This window comes from Pogona vitticeps, chromosome 5, assembly GCF_051106095.1.
Source record: "Pogona vitticeps strain Pit_001003342236 chromosome 5, PviZW2.1, whole genome shotgun sequence".
NCBI classification, from domain to species: Eukaryota; Metazoa; Chordata; class Lepidosauria; order Squamata; family Agamidae; genus Pogona; species Pogona vitticeps.
This window is the reverse complement of record NC_135787.1, coordinates 48,293,299-48,309,472: the sequence shown is the minus strand read 5'-3', so window position 1 is coordinate 48,309,472 and position 16,174 is coordinate 48,293,299. Positions and strand designations below refer to the sequence as shown.

The window sequence follows — 16,174 nt, the reverse complement described above, 5'->3', positions numbered from 1 at the left end:
TGGGGCGCACACTCACGTGTGCAAAGGCGCTGTGCAGGGTGGGTGGGAGATTTGTATCCACGGCCCAGTCTGGCCCAGACCATGGACCGGCATGGGGCCATGGACCGGGGGTTGGGGACCCCTGCTCTAAGGCAAAATCAGATGCTTATGTTCATCATAGCTGCCATTTATCCCAGTTAAGTGTTAATCCCAGAACGAATGGCAGTCAATTTCCAATTACATCGAACTTCATCTAGGTATCAAGGTATGAGTCTTTTCATTGTTGCAATGATTTCAGGCTTGTCTAACTCTACAAGAATTATTACACATTGTTTCTATGTTCCATATGCACAAAACTACTTCAAACATCCAAAAGTCTTACAGCTATGGAAAACTGTAGGCACAGATGCCTTAAAAATAGGAAAACTAAACTTAATTTGCAAGCAAAGACTTAAGTCATAATTCAATCCAAAACACAAGAGCATAAAAAGAACAGTAAGAATACCAACAAGAATGTTTTAATCACATTTTAAAAATGCAAGAGCTTATAACCTAAAAAGGAAGTTAAAAAGCAAAAAACAGAGAATGTATCTCTATAACACATAATTTAAAAGTAAAAAAAAAAACCCACTACAGTTTTAAGTAATCTTTCATCTTTAAGCATGTTACTGGACACACATGTAAAATTATTTAATAATGCTCTCACTCAGACAAGCCAGCCTTGTGCCGGTTTGCATCTATGGAAGGAAATCCATGGTGACTGTGTTGCCAGCTTCTGGAAAAGACGCCTCCTGCTGCACTGTTATATTAATGTTGTTAGTATCTGATCGTGAGTGGTGTGTTGCCTCCTTGTGTTGATGAGCTGAATGTTGCTGTGTGTGTGTACCTCCCTATATTTATAATTCTTTCAGTTGTTTATCTTTTCCCTGCAAATTGTAAACATTCCCTTTTCCAAGATCTAAAGATTATGGGGGTTTGATGAACCAAGGAAATGTTTTTAAACAGGAACCTCCATTGTTGCTGCACTTCTTGTAATTCCAAGAGCTGCTCACATGGGGGAAATGTTCTTTAGTTCTTCCAGTTCTTTCCATACATCTGTTATACTGATTCTCATTAATGTGCTATATATACCAAGGCGAACATCCCAAGAACTTTCAGCGGTAACAATTTATTTCCTCCTATTTGAATCATTATGGCCAGCTACAATATAGTACCAGTTTATTTTCTTTCTTGCTTCAAGGGGCAATTCAGCATATATATTTTAAAAATATTTATGATACATTGCTATATCAGGAAGGGGTTTCTGTTTGGGATTATGTCCTCTGTTTCACTGGCTGTTCCTGCAGAATCACATTGCTCTGTCTACTTCCCCCACTATCTCCTTTGCCTTTCAGCTAAATCTGCCATTTCTTTCCCCTCCCCCTGCAAAAAGTGGTGTGTCAAAAATACAGTACTGTAGCAATGGCTCAAATTGCTCTGTGATACACTTTTACCAATGCATCGATGTAATGGCTGTGAAAAATTTTTTTAAGTGTGCTGTGGTAATGGTGGCCACCTTCTTGGCTACAATTCAGAAAAGAAGCAGGTCAGGTCGTGCACACAGGCAATTACAGTAAGGAATGCACTGATACAACAGAGGTACAAAATAACACAAGGAGTGGAGAATAAACTGCAGTTATACCTCTGGTTGAGAAAATGTTTTGATCTTGACTGTGCACCGTGTGACTGGAAAAACAACGACAATCTAACTGGGGGATAACTAGAGAACATTTCCCTCATGTGATCAGGGCCTGAGATTCGCAAAGCCAGGAGGAATAAAGGCTTATAAAGAAACTGGTGCACCAAGATCCTCTAAAACTAGAGCACTGTAGTAACAGAGAATGCAATTATAGGACTTGAAAACACCTCTCTGGCCATATCAACACACTGCAACATAAATACATTCTACTTATTTCAATACGCTTTCCATTCTCTCCCACAGCTCAACTGTCAGGCAAGAATGTAACTCCTTTTGCTAGGGCACTATTGATGTACAGCGACCTTGTTCCCAGGCCTGGGTGGAAATAGGGCTGATTATTTCACAGCTCCTGTTAATAAAGTGCTGTTCAATCCTCATTTTAAAAATACAATATACTTTTCCAGGATTGCATTTTCTACACCCCCTTAATTATTTTAGTGCTAACATACACAACATTTCAAATCCTGACAGGCAAGTACTTCCGGAAGGTTAAAGGGGGGGGAATTATTCTTTGCTATGCTGCCTTTCCTAGGTTTGAAAAATCAGTGCAGTGGCATATGCGATGAAAAAACCCCAGCTGCACATCACATCTGCCCTTTTAATCAAGATCTACTGCATGGGGCTATTTGTAAACTGGTACTTACAAAGTCAGCAGGAACATTAAGTTTGTAAAGCTGTAAAATGGATTGCAGTAAAGAGGACACTTGGCTTGAGACCAGGACATCCTTGCCTAGCTTTATGTTATCCGTTGTCTTTCTTTGGCTCGTGGCCACTTGTACGGTCCATTTATCTGTATTTGCAATAATGCAAACAGCTTCTGCAATAGGTTCATCTAGAACTGGATGCTGGAAAAACACATTAGAAGGAGTTGAAACAGCATGTTTTGAAACTGCAGTTCACTTTTTACATATTTATATGGTAAGTCATTATATGGTGACATTAAAAATTTAGCTTCTGTATACAATACAGCTTTAATGCATTAAAACATTTTTAAAAACAGACAACTGTTTTAAAAGCAGACAACGGTTGTATTTATGCAATCAGATGTTCTCTAGCGGACTCCAATAAATGGCATGTTTGAAGCAGATGAAAATTTCCTTCTTTATTCAATGTGCTTGCAACCAACTGATATACTTCCTAGTAACCTATGGCTAACCCTCAACTTTCACCATGGGTCATAAGAAGGCTCTGTTTCCTAATCAGACCATCCTGTATGTTCCTTCTCTTCATTCCTCCAGCCTTTGCTTTTTTCACTGCCAAACTGAAGTCACATTCTGGAGAACTCATACATTTGCCCAGCGTTTTGTAGTCCCAGTAAAGGGTATTGCCCAACTGTGAATCTAATGCTTTCTTCATTAGATTCACTTCACTATGGTTCTCACAGGGTCTACTGCACAAGGAAAGAAGGACTTTCAAAATATGAAAATATTAAAATGGCTCAATGCATGTCATTATTTTCTTGACGCTGCTTTAAAACAAGCAATAAATGTCTGTTCTAAAGGGGTTTCACCAACTTCCCAATAATCTACTTCTGCCAGAGGTGGAGAAGAGCCTTCTGCAAACTTACTCCACATGACTTGGTATGAACTGCTGGATAACTTAGTGGCTTAGGTCTCTATGGCTATGGAGTCAGATGTTGGGAGTTCAATTCCCCATTGTGCCTCCTTGAGAGGGGCTGGACTCAATGACCATATGGTTCCTTCCAGCTCTGCAATTCAAATGTTGTTGTTATTATTATTGTACTCTTCATACAGTGCACATACAGTCGTGTGAAAAAAGTACATTCTCTTTTAATTCTATGATTGTACACATCAGGATATAATAAAAAATCATCTGGTCCTTTGCAGGACTGAAAAATAGGTAAATACAACCTCAGATGAACAACAACGCATAACATATTACACTGTGTCATGATTTATTTAACAAAATAAAGGCAAAATGGAGAAGCCATGTGTGAAAAATTAAGCACAGTGGTACCTCGCTTAACGACGATAATCCGTTCCAGGAAAATTGTAAAGCGAAAAAAACCCCATTGAAACCCATTCAATGTGTTCCAATGGGGTAAAAACTCACCGTCCAGCAAAGATCCTCCATATGGCGGCCATTTTCGCTGCCGTATAGCGAGGAATCCATCCCTAAACACAGCGGGGAGCCATTTTAATTACCCGGTGGCCATTTTGAAACATTGTTTTGCGAAGAATTGGTTCCCGAAGTAGGGAACTGCTCATCACAAAGCAAAATTCCCCCATTTAGACCATCGTTTTGCGATTGCCAAAAGATTGTCATAAAGCAGATTTATCGTAATGTGGGGCAATCGTAAAGCGAGGCACCACTGTACACCTTATGATTCAATAGTTTATAGAACCATTTTTAGCAGCAATAGCTTAAAGTAGTCATTTTCTGTATGGTTTTATCAGCCTCTCACATTGTTGTGGAGGAATTTTGGCCCAGTCTTTACAACATTTGCTTCAGTTCATTGAGGTTTGTGGGCACAAAGTTCCTGCCCACAGCATTTCAATCAGGTTGAGGTCTGGACTTTAACTGGGCCATTGCAAAACCTTGATTCTTTTCTTGGTTCTGTTCTTTTTCAGCCATTTCTGTTGTAGATTTGCTGGTGTGCTTGTGGTCATTGCCTTGTTGCATGACCCAATTTTGGCCAAGCTTTAGCTGTCAGAGAGATGACCTCACATTTGACTCTAGAATACTTTTGTATACAGAGGAGTTCATGGTCAACTCAATGACTGCAAGGTGCCCAGGTCATGGGGCTGCAAAACAAGCCCAAATCATCACCCTTCCACTACTATGCTTGATAGTTGGTATGCTATGTTTGGTTTTTGCCAAACATGATGCTGTGCATTATGGCCAAATTCTCCACATTGGTCTTGTCTGTCCAAAGGACATTGTTTCAGAAGTCCTTGTGGTTTGTCCTAATGCAACTTTGCAAATTTAAGCCATGCTGCCATGTTCTTTTTAGAGAGAAGAGGCTTTCTTCTGGCAACGCTTCCAAACAAACCATATTTGTCCAGTCTTCTTCTAACTGTATTGTCATGAACGTTAACATTTAACATGCTAACTGAAACCTGCAGAGTCTGAGATGCAACTCTTGGGCTTTCTGCAATTTTTCCGAGCATTGCACAGTCTGACCTTAGCATGAATTTGCTTGGACGTCCACTCCTGGGAAGATTGGCAACTGTCTCAAATGTTTTCCACTTGTGAATAATCTTCCTCAATATAGAATGATGGACTTCAAATTGTTTGGAAATTCCCTTATAATACTTCCCTGATTGATCACTGCTGATATGTTTCCTCCTCGGCACTGCGTTAACACACACCTGAATGCTCCAGACCAGCAAATGGCTAAAACTTTAGCTTTTATAGAGGTGGTCACTCTTGCTGATTATCAATTACTCAAAGACATTTGGCTAAAAGCACCTAGCTGCCACATAGCCTCTTAATGGAGCAGTAAGGGTTCACTTAGTTCTTCTCCATTTTAGCTTTATTTTTTTGTAAAATAAATTACAACACAGTCTAATATGTCATGTGTTGTTGTTCATCTGAGGTTATATTTATCTAATTTTCAGACCTGATAAGGACTAGATGATTTTTATGTTCTGATATGTAAACCCACAGAATTCAAAGAGGGTGTTTTTTTTTTCACATGACTGTACACACAACTAAGCCTAGTGCAGTTTGCTGTAACAGAGACCATAAATTAAATGTCAATTCTGTTACTGAAAGAAAATGATAGATTAGGGTCTATATATTTATCCTGCCCCACTTTTATGCTGGTTTACTGTTCTTTGCTTAGCCACCAAACCATTCCCCTCACCCATCTTTTTGTCAGTGTGCATCCATGATAATATTTTTTCTGATTTTTTGGGCGGGGGGAAGCTTAGGGGACAGACTTACATTCACTGCATGTTTTAACTCAGCTGGTAAGCAGTGCTTAAGTTGCTCTTCATTGCTGATTCCATGCAACACCAAATCAGGAATATATGATGCACAATAGCCACCCAGAAGTGACCTTCCAAAATGCTTCACTCCTTGATTACTGATTGTGTTGGACCTGAAATAAAGGAATTGGTTGTTCAATCGCTCAGTAAGGTGTACGGTCTCTTTGTTAAAGCTAGGAAAGAAGTGAATAAGCAGTGCTATTTCAACAAGACTTTAACAACATGTAAATAGACTACAGTACATCAGAACCCAGCTGTGGTGAAGTATCTCTTCTACAAAGCAAATTTCTTTTCCTGGGCTGTCCCAGGACAGTGTTCAATGATATGGCACTTTTCAGTTCACTTCTAAGGTCAGGAACTTTTAGATATTTATTTCTGTACTTTCTGTTTATTCAGGTTTTGTGTACATAGAGAACCTTGGGGAGCATACAAAAAGTGGTAAGAAGGGGTATAAATTTGGCCAACTTGGAAGACTACTTAATTGGAAAAATTCAAGAGACCTTATTTTTTCACACAACAACCTGTTTATCTGAAGAATGCCTCAGATACTAACTCTCAGTTATCACCTAGTAAAGTGGGGAGCCAATGTAGTATCCATAACAAGGGCTGATCAAATCTCCTTTGAATAGCCACATTTAAATTTCTGAAAAATATTTCAATCTTGGAGATTTTGCCCCTATCTTCCAGGTTCTCTTGATGTGGTCACACATGCCAGAAAGGTATCTCCACTTTTGTTTATAGTAAAACATTTTGTATTGGGATCACCTATACTTTGTAGCAGAATTCTCAAAACCTGTTTGCAAAAACTACATGCATCTGATGAAACAGGTTCTGGTGCAGAAAAACCTGTGCCACAGTAAGACTAAGACTGTACATTTTTGTATGCTGAAATACAGAAAAAGCCAAGCTTTCTTAGTCTTCTTTAACTAAATGAAAGAGTACTGCAAAACATCTAATTGTGATGCAAAGTATCAAAAGAATATAAATACAAATACACACTGATATAAAGAGAGAATATGAGAGAGGCAGAATTTATAGTGATACTGGCTATGCCACACCAGCTTTTTGAGAATGTTTGTGGTTCTACCAGGCTTATATGTGTTCAAATTTGGCTAGAGATTCCAAGGCCATCTTGAAACAATGCAAAAACAAAAGAAAGAAAAAGAAAAGACGTGGAGAATCACACCTTAGGACTGGGTGAAACTTTTTTTTTACCTTGGCAAAGCAAGTTCCACTTCAAAAAGTTCTTCAGGCCTATTGCTGATGGAGCTCAAAGATGGTGCAACTGGAATATATGCACTGCCTTCATCATCACTTTCACCCAGAGCACTGTCAGAGCTCTCATTTCTAGGAATGTTCTCTTCTGTTCTAAAAGGGTGTTTATTTCCAACATCCGTACAATTCTCAGTAATTGCTGGGCCAGATTTTGGCTCATCAGTGGCATTACTGGAGTCACAGTCAAGAGATCCTTTTTCCACGTGTTCAGAGTATGTACTTTTAGCTTCTTCCATGTCTCCTGAATTTATAGTTTTGACTCTACTATCAAATGGAACAGATGGTTGACTTGATGACAAGCAAGGTGCACTTGGTATTTGTATTGTGTTAGATTTCTGCCTTGCCCGTGGTTTAAGACAGAATTCAGATTTTTCCTGTTGGGATTGAGCCATGATATGCACTGAGCTTGACATAATGCATGGAGATTTGCTCTTTTCCCTGAGTGTCCCAAGGGTTTTATCCAGCTCCTTTCTTTGGGTTTCTAAATCAGATTCTGATGAGGTGGAGCTTCCAATCTGGAAAGTAACTTTCTGCAAGGAAGGATGCCTCTGATCAGTCCTCTCAGGACATTTTACAGCTGCTGAGGTGCAAAGGAGCTCCTCTGTTCTACTGTACAGGTTGCCACTATTCATTCCCATAGTCATGTTTTCCAGTTTAGCTTGCCCTCCAGAAACAAATTCTGATTTGGCAGCACTTCTCCCTTTTTTAAGGTCATCCAGAACTCCTTTTGGGGACCCAACTTGGGGCAAGCAAGAGGATGTCTCTATACAGTGCTCAGAATTATTTCCTTCATGCTTTCCCTTCAAGGAAGCAGCTTCAAGGTAGCTGCCATTTCCTCCAACAGCAGGATTCCCGTGCTTTCTAGGCAGAACAGGAGGTATGAGAGCAGGATCATTTCTAACAGTGACAACCACGTAATCGGATTCCTCAGCTTCTCCTTTTTCTAGAGCTGTTGTGATGTTGCTGCCATTCAGGGCTTGCTCTCCTTTTCCTACCTGCCCACTCCAGGTCAGATGATTCTCTTGCAGCTCAGAGCACCGTAGGAAATATGTAAGAACATAGAGTATGCGTTGAACCAAATCTTTACGTTTTCCAACAATTACAGTCCTTGTCATCCTGACAGGTGAACCTATAGCACCATACAAATCACCTAGACCATGCATTGGAAAAAGAGGGAGATATTCACACCATTTTTAGCCCAAGAGGACAGAGAACAGATGGCTTAAATCTACATATTAATAAAAGCAACCTTAACCAAAACAGATTCACCTGCCCTCAAAAGGTGTAAGCAAAGTCAGACGTGAAGTATTAAATCAATCATCCTGACTGACATCAAATAAAAATTCAGGGGCATGATCTAGTTCATGCTCAACTATTTTAAATGTCACTTGTTTCAGTAGCAGACATGAACAGACATGGTAAACCCCCTCTGAAAATCAATGGGGCATGAAGAAGCATACCTTTGGCTGGACTATTAAGGTTGTTTCCTTTATAATAGCAAGGGATTAGAAGAGAAGGCTCCACTCTGTGCCAAAGTTAATTTCAGATTGTGCCAACACTACCAGAATTCTTCAAGCAAAGTACAATTTATAGTTTTAGTTCTATGCTGGACATAGATTGATTGCAATTATTGTTGTTTTGTAATGATAATTTGCTTATGATTTATGATGATGCTATGAATTAATAATCTCCAAAAGGTTGTGTTATTAACAAATGTAATATAGAATAGTTTTGTAACAACCTGATATCTTTCAGATTTTTCCCACTGCAACAAGAGGAAGATCAATCAAAATCAGTTTTCATTATAATGATCATGGCAGCTACTCATGAGATTTAATAAAAGAACACTGAGAGATTTATAAACAGCTTATTGGACTAATAACCACCTGAAAGGATTGCTTAAGCATTAGCTTGCACTTCAGCAGTATTGAAGTTACACAGTGCTCTTTACTTAATCATACATTCATTGCTACTGTGATCATTATAGAATTGTCAAGTTGATATTTTGAAGATCTGACAAATGTTACTGACTTAACAGCATTTAAAGGATAAATTTTATACAATTATTACTTTAGTTATTACCTTATTGTAATACTCAAGATGAGTAGGAACGATCTATCAGATACCAGAGAGATGAGGAAATAATTTATCTTCAGATTTTGGCAGCTGAATATACCCATTAAATGAATATTATTTATTTTTATAAGTTTTCCCAGATTCCAAGACACTGTAAAGTGGTATTAACAGAAGTTTGGCTGTTTATGTATAAAGACCCTAAATGTGCTCCAATTCCCAATAAAATGAAAACCCACTATTGTATCTTTTTGCCATTTTTTGTTTCTTTGCTAGCAAAGCACCAACTAGAATACAAGCCACTTCTGGGCAACACACTTTAAGAAGGATGGCAGCAAACTAGAACAAGTTCAGAGGAGGGAAACAGGGATGATCAGGGGACTGGAAACCCAACTTCTATGAGGAGAGACTAAAAGAACTGGGCACATTTACCCTTGAGAAAAAAAGACTGAGGGGAGATATGATAGCACTCTTCAAAAACCTGAAAGATTATCATAAAGAGAGGCAGGATCTGTTCTCGACCATCCCAGAGTGCAAGATACATAATAATGGGGTTAGATTTTGGTTGAATATCAGGAAAAAACTCCTAACTATTAGAGCAGTACGACAATGGAACCAATGACCTCAGGAGATGGAAAATATTCCAATGCTGGAAGCATTCAAGAGAAAATCAGACAACCATATGTCAGATATACTTTGATTTGAGCAGGGGGTTGGACTTGATGGCCTTATAGGCCACTTCCAATGCCATTATTCTATGATAAGGAGCTTGCGACATATATAATAGCCACTAGAGGCCACTGCTATGCTTTGTGGCATAAAAGGGACACAAGTTGCAACTTCTGGATGTAAGGTGCCAGATTTTTTGCCTGATAGAGTTATTTAAAAATTGGTTGCTTACATAATCAAATAGATTATATAACATAAATAGATAACATAAATAGATTATGTTAATGGAAAGACTATCAATGCTTTTAAAAGATATATTAAGTAGCATTCTAACTCTAGCTAGCTTTTTGGGGGGAGGTGTAAAAAAAAAATCTTTGTATACTTGCAAACTCCTTTCTGTGCAAATTGAAGAAGACCAGCCATAAACTTTTATCCAGAAATGAATTCTTTTCACTTACCAAGTTGTGCCCAGAGTGGATTATAAGGATGAGATTTTGCTAGCATGTTCACAGACTGAGAGGTGCGTTTCTCAAAGAAGGCCTTGACAGAGAGGTGATCAACTGGCATCACTGTTGGGACCCAGGCCAAGTGATAGGTCAGTACTGCAGTTAATAGAGCAGCTAAGAACCTGTAGAGAAAAACAAGACCATGAGCATTATAATAAACATGCCATTTACGAAGAGAAGAGAAGAGCAAAACAGGACATGTTAAAAGTGACTTACTGGTTTTTGCTGGTCTGCTCTATCAAAATAGTGAATTCCTTAAGAAACTGCTGGCACAATGAAGTCTTCTCTGAAGCCCCAGACATCATGCTAAGCCACACAGGTTCAGCAATCTTTGGAACTGAATAGAGGTTCCAAACTGTAAGTCTGTCAGAAAGGAAGAGAATCAAGAAGAAACCCCTAAGCTAACAGTGCCTGATTTTATGACATTAATCCTGCTTCACCAGCGCTATTGCTGAGGCTCAGAAATTGAGGAATGAATACAGAACTGGCCCAATGCATTTTGCTGCCTGAAATAAATGACATTACCCATGTATGCACCTATTCTGCACACAGAAGCAGACTAGACTGGTAAGACAGTATCTTTGATCACCCATGAGGATAAGTAACTGACTGCTGCTGCTTTTCCCTAGCTTCTGACAACTGAACAAAGGTGAGATTGCATATGCCTGATTGCCATTCATTCACATAAAAGAGCCCCATCATAACTGTACACAGGTTCTTCCAGATCTTATAGCAGGTATGTGAGAGCTGGACACATGTAAATCTGTTTCTTTCTATGTTTATACAGCACTAAAACAGGTGTAATTGAAGGCAATGGGCAGCTTCAGGAAAGGTTTATGACAAGAATATTAGAATCTCAGCAAATGGAAGGACTATGACACAACAGTCTGAAGCAAGCATCCATCTCTGTTCAACATCTCCAAATGTTCCTTGTACAAAAACTCATAAAGAGGTTCTGTGTAGTTCATTAATTCACAATACCTAAAAGGTGTCGACAAAGCACAGCAAGGTCAATTCCTACAGTGTCTGGTGGTACCCCTGGGCTACGAAAAGGCAGCAAGTCATTGACAGCCAGCTTGTATGGGAATGTTTATGTTGTGCCTTTCATCTCTGACTCACATGCTTTTATATAATCCCTCCCCACCCTCCCCATCTTGGCTGACCCCAGTCAGGTGCTTAAATAATGCACTGAAATATGGTCAGATGATCAAACCCAAACAGAAACTATACTGAAGCATGAAATCCTTCTGCAAATAATAATCCTTTTCAAACTCCAGCAGCGTTCTTAATTTCATCACTGGGCAGAACTATTTCTTTGTGATTGCAATTTGACATATCTCCTGAACACAGCTTTGAAGAATGTGCAGCTATACTTCTGCCTTATAAAAACTAGTTATTACTGATCTCTGGGACTGAGATATTTTCCACAAGATTCAGAATGAATAATGGCCTGGGGCAGTACTGGTGGACTCACTTATACAGTATTATAACAATATTACAGAAAATCACTGCATGAAAATGTTAGAGAAATTCATTTTAAAAACAGTTCTTTAAAAGTCACTTTACACTTATTTTCACACATCAGAATTAATTTCCACATTAAATAAAAATTTAGGCCACCAGCCCACAAACACACATTGTAGTGGATCCATAGGCCAAGCTGTATGTGTGTGTGTGGGGGGGGTCTATTAATCTATTTAAAATCAGGGTGCAAACTAGGGCAAATTGAAAAAAAAACAGAGCTACTGTGAACTATTCTGACAATATTGATTATATAATTCTGTAACTTCATAAGCAAGGGTGTGGCAGGGAATAAGTATTCCCCATCTCTTTTAACTTTGTTGTCCCATGGAGCACATGTCACAGATGCATTGAAAATGGCAAGTTTTTCAAATGATTTTCTACAGAAAATTGTAGATGGGATATGTTATGAGCCTTGAAGTCGCATCCAACTTGCAGTGACCCCAACATGGTTTTCAAGGAAAGTGAGATATTTAAGGAGTGGTTTTTATCTGAAAGCAGTAAGTTATATATAGTCCATCTTATATGGTAGGATCCTATAACCACTGCTGACAGATTAAATATATAAATCTTAATGGGTCTGAAAACACACATGAATTTGCTTAATGGTTCCTATTGTCCCTCTTCCCAGGCCATCTCTACTGCCAGAAGCTTCTTTTCAAAAACACTGGATCTGTGCCACTACGTGTGTACTAACTTACCATGAGGGCTTAGGGCTATCCAGCTTAAATTTATACATTGAGTATCTTTTATGACAGAAAAAGAGAGGTTACTTACCTGTAACTCTGGTTCTTTGAGTGGTCATCTGTGAATTCGCACTAATGGGTTTAATCAGTGCTTGCACAGAGGTCTCTAGAATATTCTAGAGCTGAAACATGCGTTCGCTAGGACCGCCCCCCCCAGTACACGTGGTCTGCCCATTGTGATTACCTCAGTTCTCCAAGAGCCCGCCACTGCCTGAAGAATTAAACAGATGTGGCAGACAGAGGGGAGGATGGGCAGGAAGTGTGAATTCACAGATGACCATTCGAAGAACCAGAGTAACAAGTAAGTAATCTCTCTTTCTTCTTCATGGTCTCTGTGAATGTACACTAATGGGTGATTAAGAAGCTTACTTTACAGGTGGAGGGACGTCACACGGCAAGACCAAAGACAAGACTGCATGACCGAAAGCGGCATCTGTCTTGGCCCGTACATCCAAACAATAATGGGATGCAAATGTTGATGGAGTCGACCAGGTGGCAGCCTTGCAAATATTTGGAACAGGCACTCCTCAAAGAAAAGTCGTGGAGGCGGCCATTGCCCTGGTGAAGTGAGCCCTGACATCAGCAGGCAGAGGTTTCCGGGCCAGCTGGTAAGAGAGGCTGTGAGAGAACAATATCGGAATGGCCGGGGTCCTCAATGTGGTGTTTAGCTTTTCTCTTCTGCAACAGAACTGGATCAGCAGGGACAGATATAGATCCAGATTCACACCCAGACACAGAGCCACCCAGAGATTTGGGGCTTGAACAGGCTGAATAAAGCAGTACAGTCACCTCAGCAGAGGTATCCGCCCAAGATGGAGATTGAGCCAGCAAAGGAGAGGGCGGTTGACTGGACGGAGGCAGAATGGATTCACAGTCGGTATCGAGATCAATAGGAGGTTGACTCTGTATGGAAGGATGCCGTACCAGAGGTTGAAAGTCTATAGAAGACTTTTTAGTTTTCTTCGGTTTGGTACCAATTGGTTTCGAAGTAGTTTAGGTGTCGGGGGTCGATTGATACATCGATCCAGAAGACTTTGACTTAGGCAATTTAGGTTTAGATTTAGGAGACTGTAACGGCAAATAAGTGACTGAAGAAACTGGTGGCGGCTGTGAAGCCTGAGTGTCATCCGTCTTAGGTGGTGGACGAAGAGATTGCTCCCACAAAAAAGATTTAAGCCATTGTTGATGGAGCTTGATGGCTTGCTTAGTAAAGTTTTTTCAATAGGAACAAGAAGCTGGTTGGTGTGATTCCCCCCCAAAAAAGGGACAAGAATTGTAGCTGTCAGAAACAGGCAACTTATTAGCGCACCTCTTATACAGCCCTGTCGGGGCCATAAAAGGTGGGAAGGGGAGGAAAGAAAAAAGGGGGGGATGGCGAAAGGAAATAAAATAACAGAAAATCACAAGGAGTAAAAATATATATTAAAGAACAGTCTATTATTAAATAAGCACGATGAATTATACTTTCTCAAGAAAAAGAACCAATCTGCATGAACAGAGAGCTCAGAGAGATGAGAGACCTCAGTGGCGGCAAAAAGGAACTGAGGTAATCACCACTGGTGGGCCACAGGTACTGGGAGGGGCAGTCCTCGCGAACGTATGTTTCAGCTTTAGAATATTCTGGAGACCTCTGCGCAAGCGCAGATTAAACCCATTAGTGTGCATTCACAGAGACCACAAAGAAGAAACTCAACTTCATTTCAATGATGGAAAGACATGTACATAGGAAAACTATGAAGATGAGCTCAAAAGGAAGAGAATTGAAACGAGTGACACCTGAACTGGATTCACCTTATCAAGAAACCCAGCTCTACTGCTCATCTGTTTCTTTATAATTCCATATAGCAGCAACATACCTGAATTCATTCAAGGCTTCCATGACCCAGCTGATGTAAACTTGTACTCTTTGGCTAGTTTCTGCTATTTTTCTACAGGAGATCATAGCCTTGGAGAGGAAAAAAAAAAACTGGGTTATTTCATTAAAAGGTTTACTGTATACCGTAAAAATTAAGAGAGAGAAATTAAGCACTCAGACCAAGCTTAAGGACTAGGACCCTTCAGTACTCCTCCTCTTGGTACCTGCTTAGATTAAAAATGCCTCTAAAGCACAGGCAAGCAACTTCAGTAGGTCAAGGAGCCAGCTCTGTATACACACACCCAGACCTGTGGCTGGCTGCATCATTTCCAAAAATGTGATTTCCCCCCTTCCCGTTTTTTTTTAACCAAGTGATTGAAAGTTCACTTCCAGTTTTGGAAACAAAACAAAATATAAAATGTACCAACATAGAGAAAAAGATTGCTGAGTTTTATTTAGAGGAGAAGTACCAGTTTTAAAAGTTTCCCCATGCTCAATATTCTGGCAGAGGATGGGATTCCAGAGGCTGCAACAAGGACCTCAAGCTGCCCACCCTGCTCTAGAATGGCAGGTGGGTCCAAGAGCTATATGTCTAAAGCTCTCTATGTATAAGACTTTAATACACTTCATGAAACCACATTAAAAATAATTAAATACAGTAGTTGCAGGGTAATGGCAATGTGAGCAAGGAAAGATGCTAGGGCATAAATAAAGTCGCTCAGTTATTCCACACGTAACAATTCTTAAACATCACTGATTACACAAGGCTCAACTTCGAGTCCTTTCAAGCCGGGCAGGCCTCTCTCATAAATACAAAAATATATTCAGAATTAGTGTGGTGACACAGAGAAGACCTTTTGAATTTGAAGTTAAAGTGTCCACATTCAAACACCAACTCATGCTGCCTTCAGAAACATCCTTCAAGTTGCAGCATCAACACTGGAACTGGAGTATGTGACATTTGGAGTGGGGCTGCTTGTCCCCCTCTCACTCCCTCACTGATAAACACCATGTGAGTGATTTGATGGCACTTCACTCAAAGGAGTCATCAAAGTCCCTGAGATCTGACTGACAGATTCGCTCTCATCCCAACTTGCTTCTCAGGAAGTAGCAATCATAATCTAGAATGAGTTTCAACCATTGCTTTACCATTTCAATTGCACTCTTAAGCTTGCTCATATGTGATTCAAATAAGGGGAAGTGAGAGAAGAAGAAATCTTGGAAGTCCCTCTGAGCCTCTTCCTTTTCTGGAAGGGAGAAAATAATGCTGATGGCAATTTTCTTTCTTCGAATGGTTGCAGGATTGAGGCCACAACTTTCATCCGCCATACTGAATGTTTCTTCTGTTGACCTACAAGGAATGAAAGTAGCAGAACAGCTGTATGCACATTTAAAAAGCAACAAAGGGGGTTTGTTGAGGTCACGTATATTCCATAGTAGGTTAAACAAGGGCTCTATATCTACACAACCTTTTATAAAATCAATTTGCTTACAAGCACAGAGGCATTTAGAGATGTGGAATACCTTTCCTTAGACCACCAAAGGTATCCTCATGCACAACATTTTATCCATTAAGCTAATGTACCTTTAAATTGGAGATGGGCACTCTAGCCAGTTGCATCTCTGTGGCAGAAATCTGACAGCAACCAGGAAAAACTGACATTCAAGCAAGCATTTTATCGTACTTTTCCATGTATAAAACAACATGTTTTCCTTAAATAATTAGACAAAAAACTGAGGGTCATTTTATAACGGAAGGCAGCTGCTTTTCCCTGCCTTTTGCAAAGCCACGGGGCTTAGCAAAAAGGAAGGGAAGGCTCCCTTTGGGTAAAGGCTGCATGATCGCAGCCTTTTGATCC

General features: G+C 39.9%; 1 protein-coding gene across 3 annotated transcripts in view; it reads right to left on the bottom strand.

The window, feature by feature from the left end:
* The window catches only part of FNIP2 (folliculin interacting protein 2), a 63,183-nt gene that overhangs the window by 6,786 nt on the left and 40,223 nt on the right, over window positions 1–16,174 (bottom strand). For all 3 annotated transcript variants that reach the window (XM_020781410.3, XM_020781409.3, XM_020781411.3), the window contains 7 exons: window positions 15,465–15,666; window positions 14,317–14,405; window positions 10,410–10,556; window positions 10,146–10,315; window positions 6,886–8,095; window positions 5,627–5,783; window positions 2,362–2,562 (listed from right to left, as the gene is read on the bottom strand). In XM_020781410.3, the coding sequence (XP_020637069.3) occupies window positions 2,362–2,562; window positions 5,627–5,783; window positions 6,886–8,095; window positions 10,146–10,315; window positions 10,410–10,556; window positions 14,317–14,405; window positions 15,465–15,666 (2,176 nt within the window). The remainder of the gene's footprint in view (window positions 1–2,361; window positions 2,563–5,626; window positions 5,784–6,885; window positions 8,096–10,145; window positions 10,316–10,409; window positions 10,557–14,316; window positions 14,406–15,464; window positions 15,667–16,174) is intronic.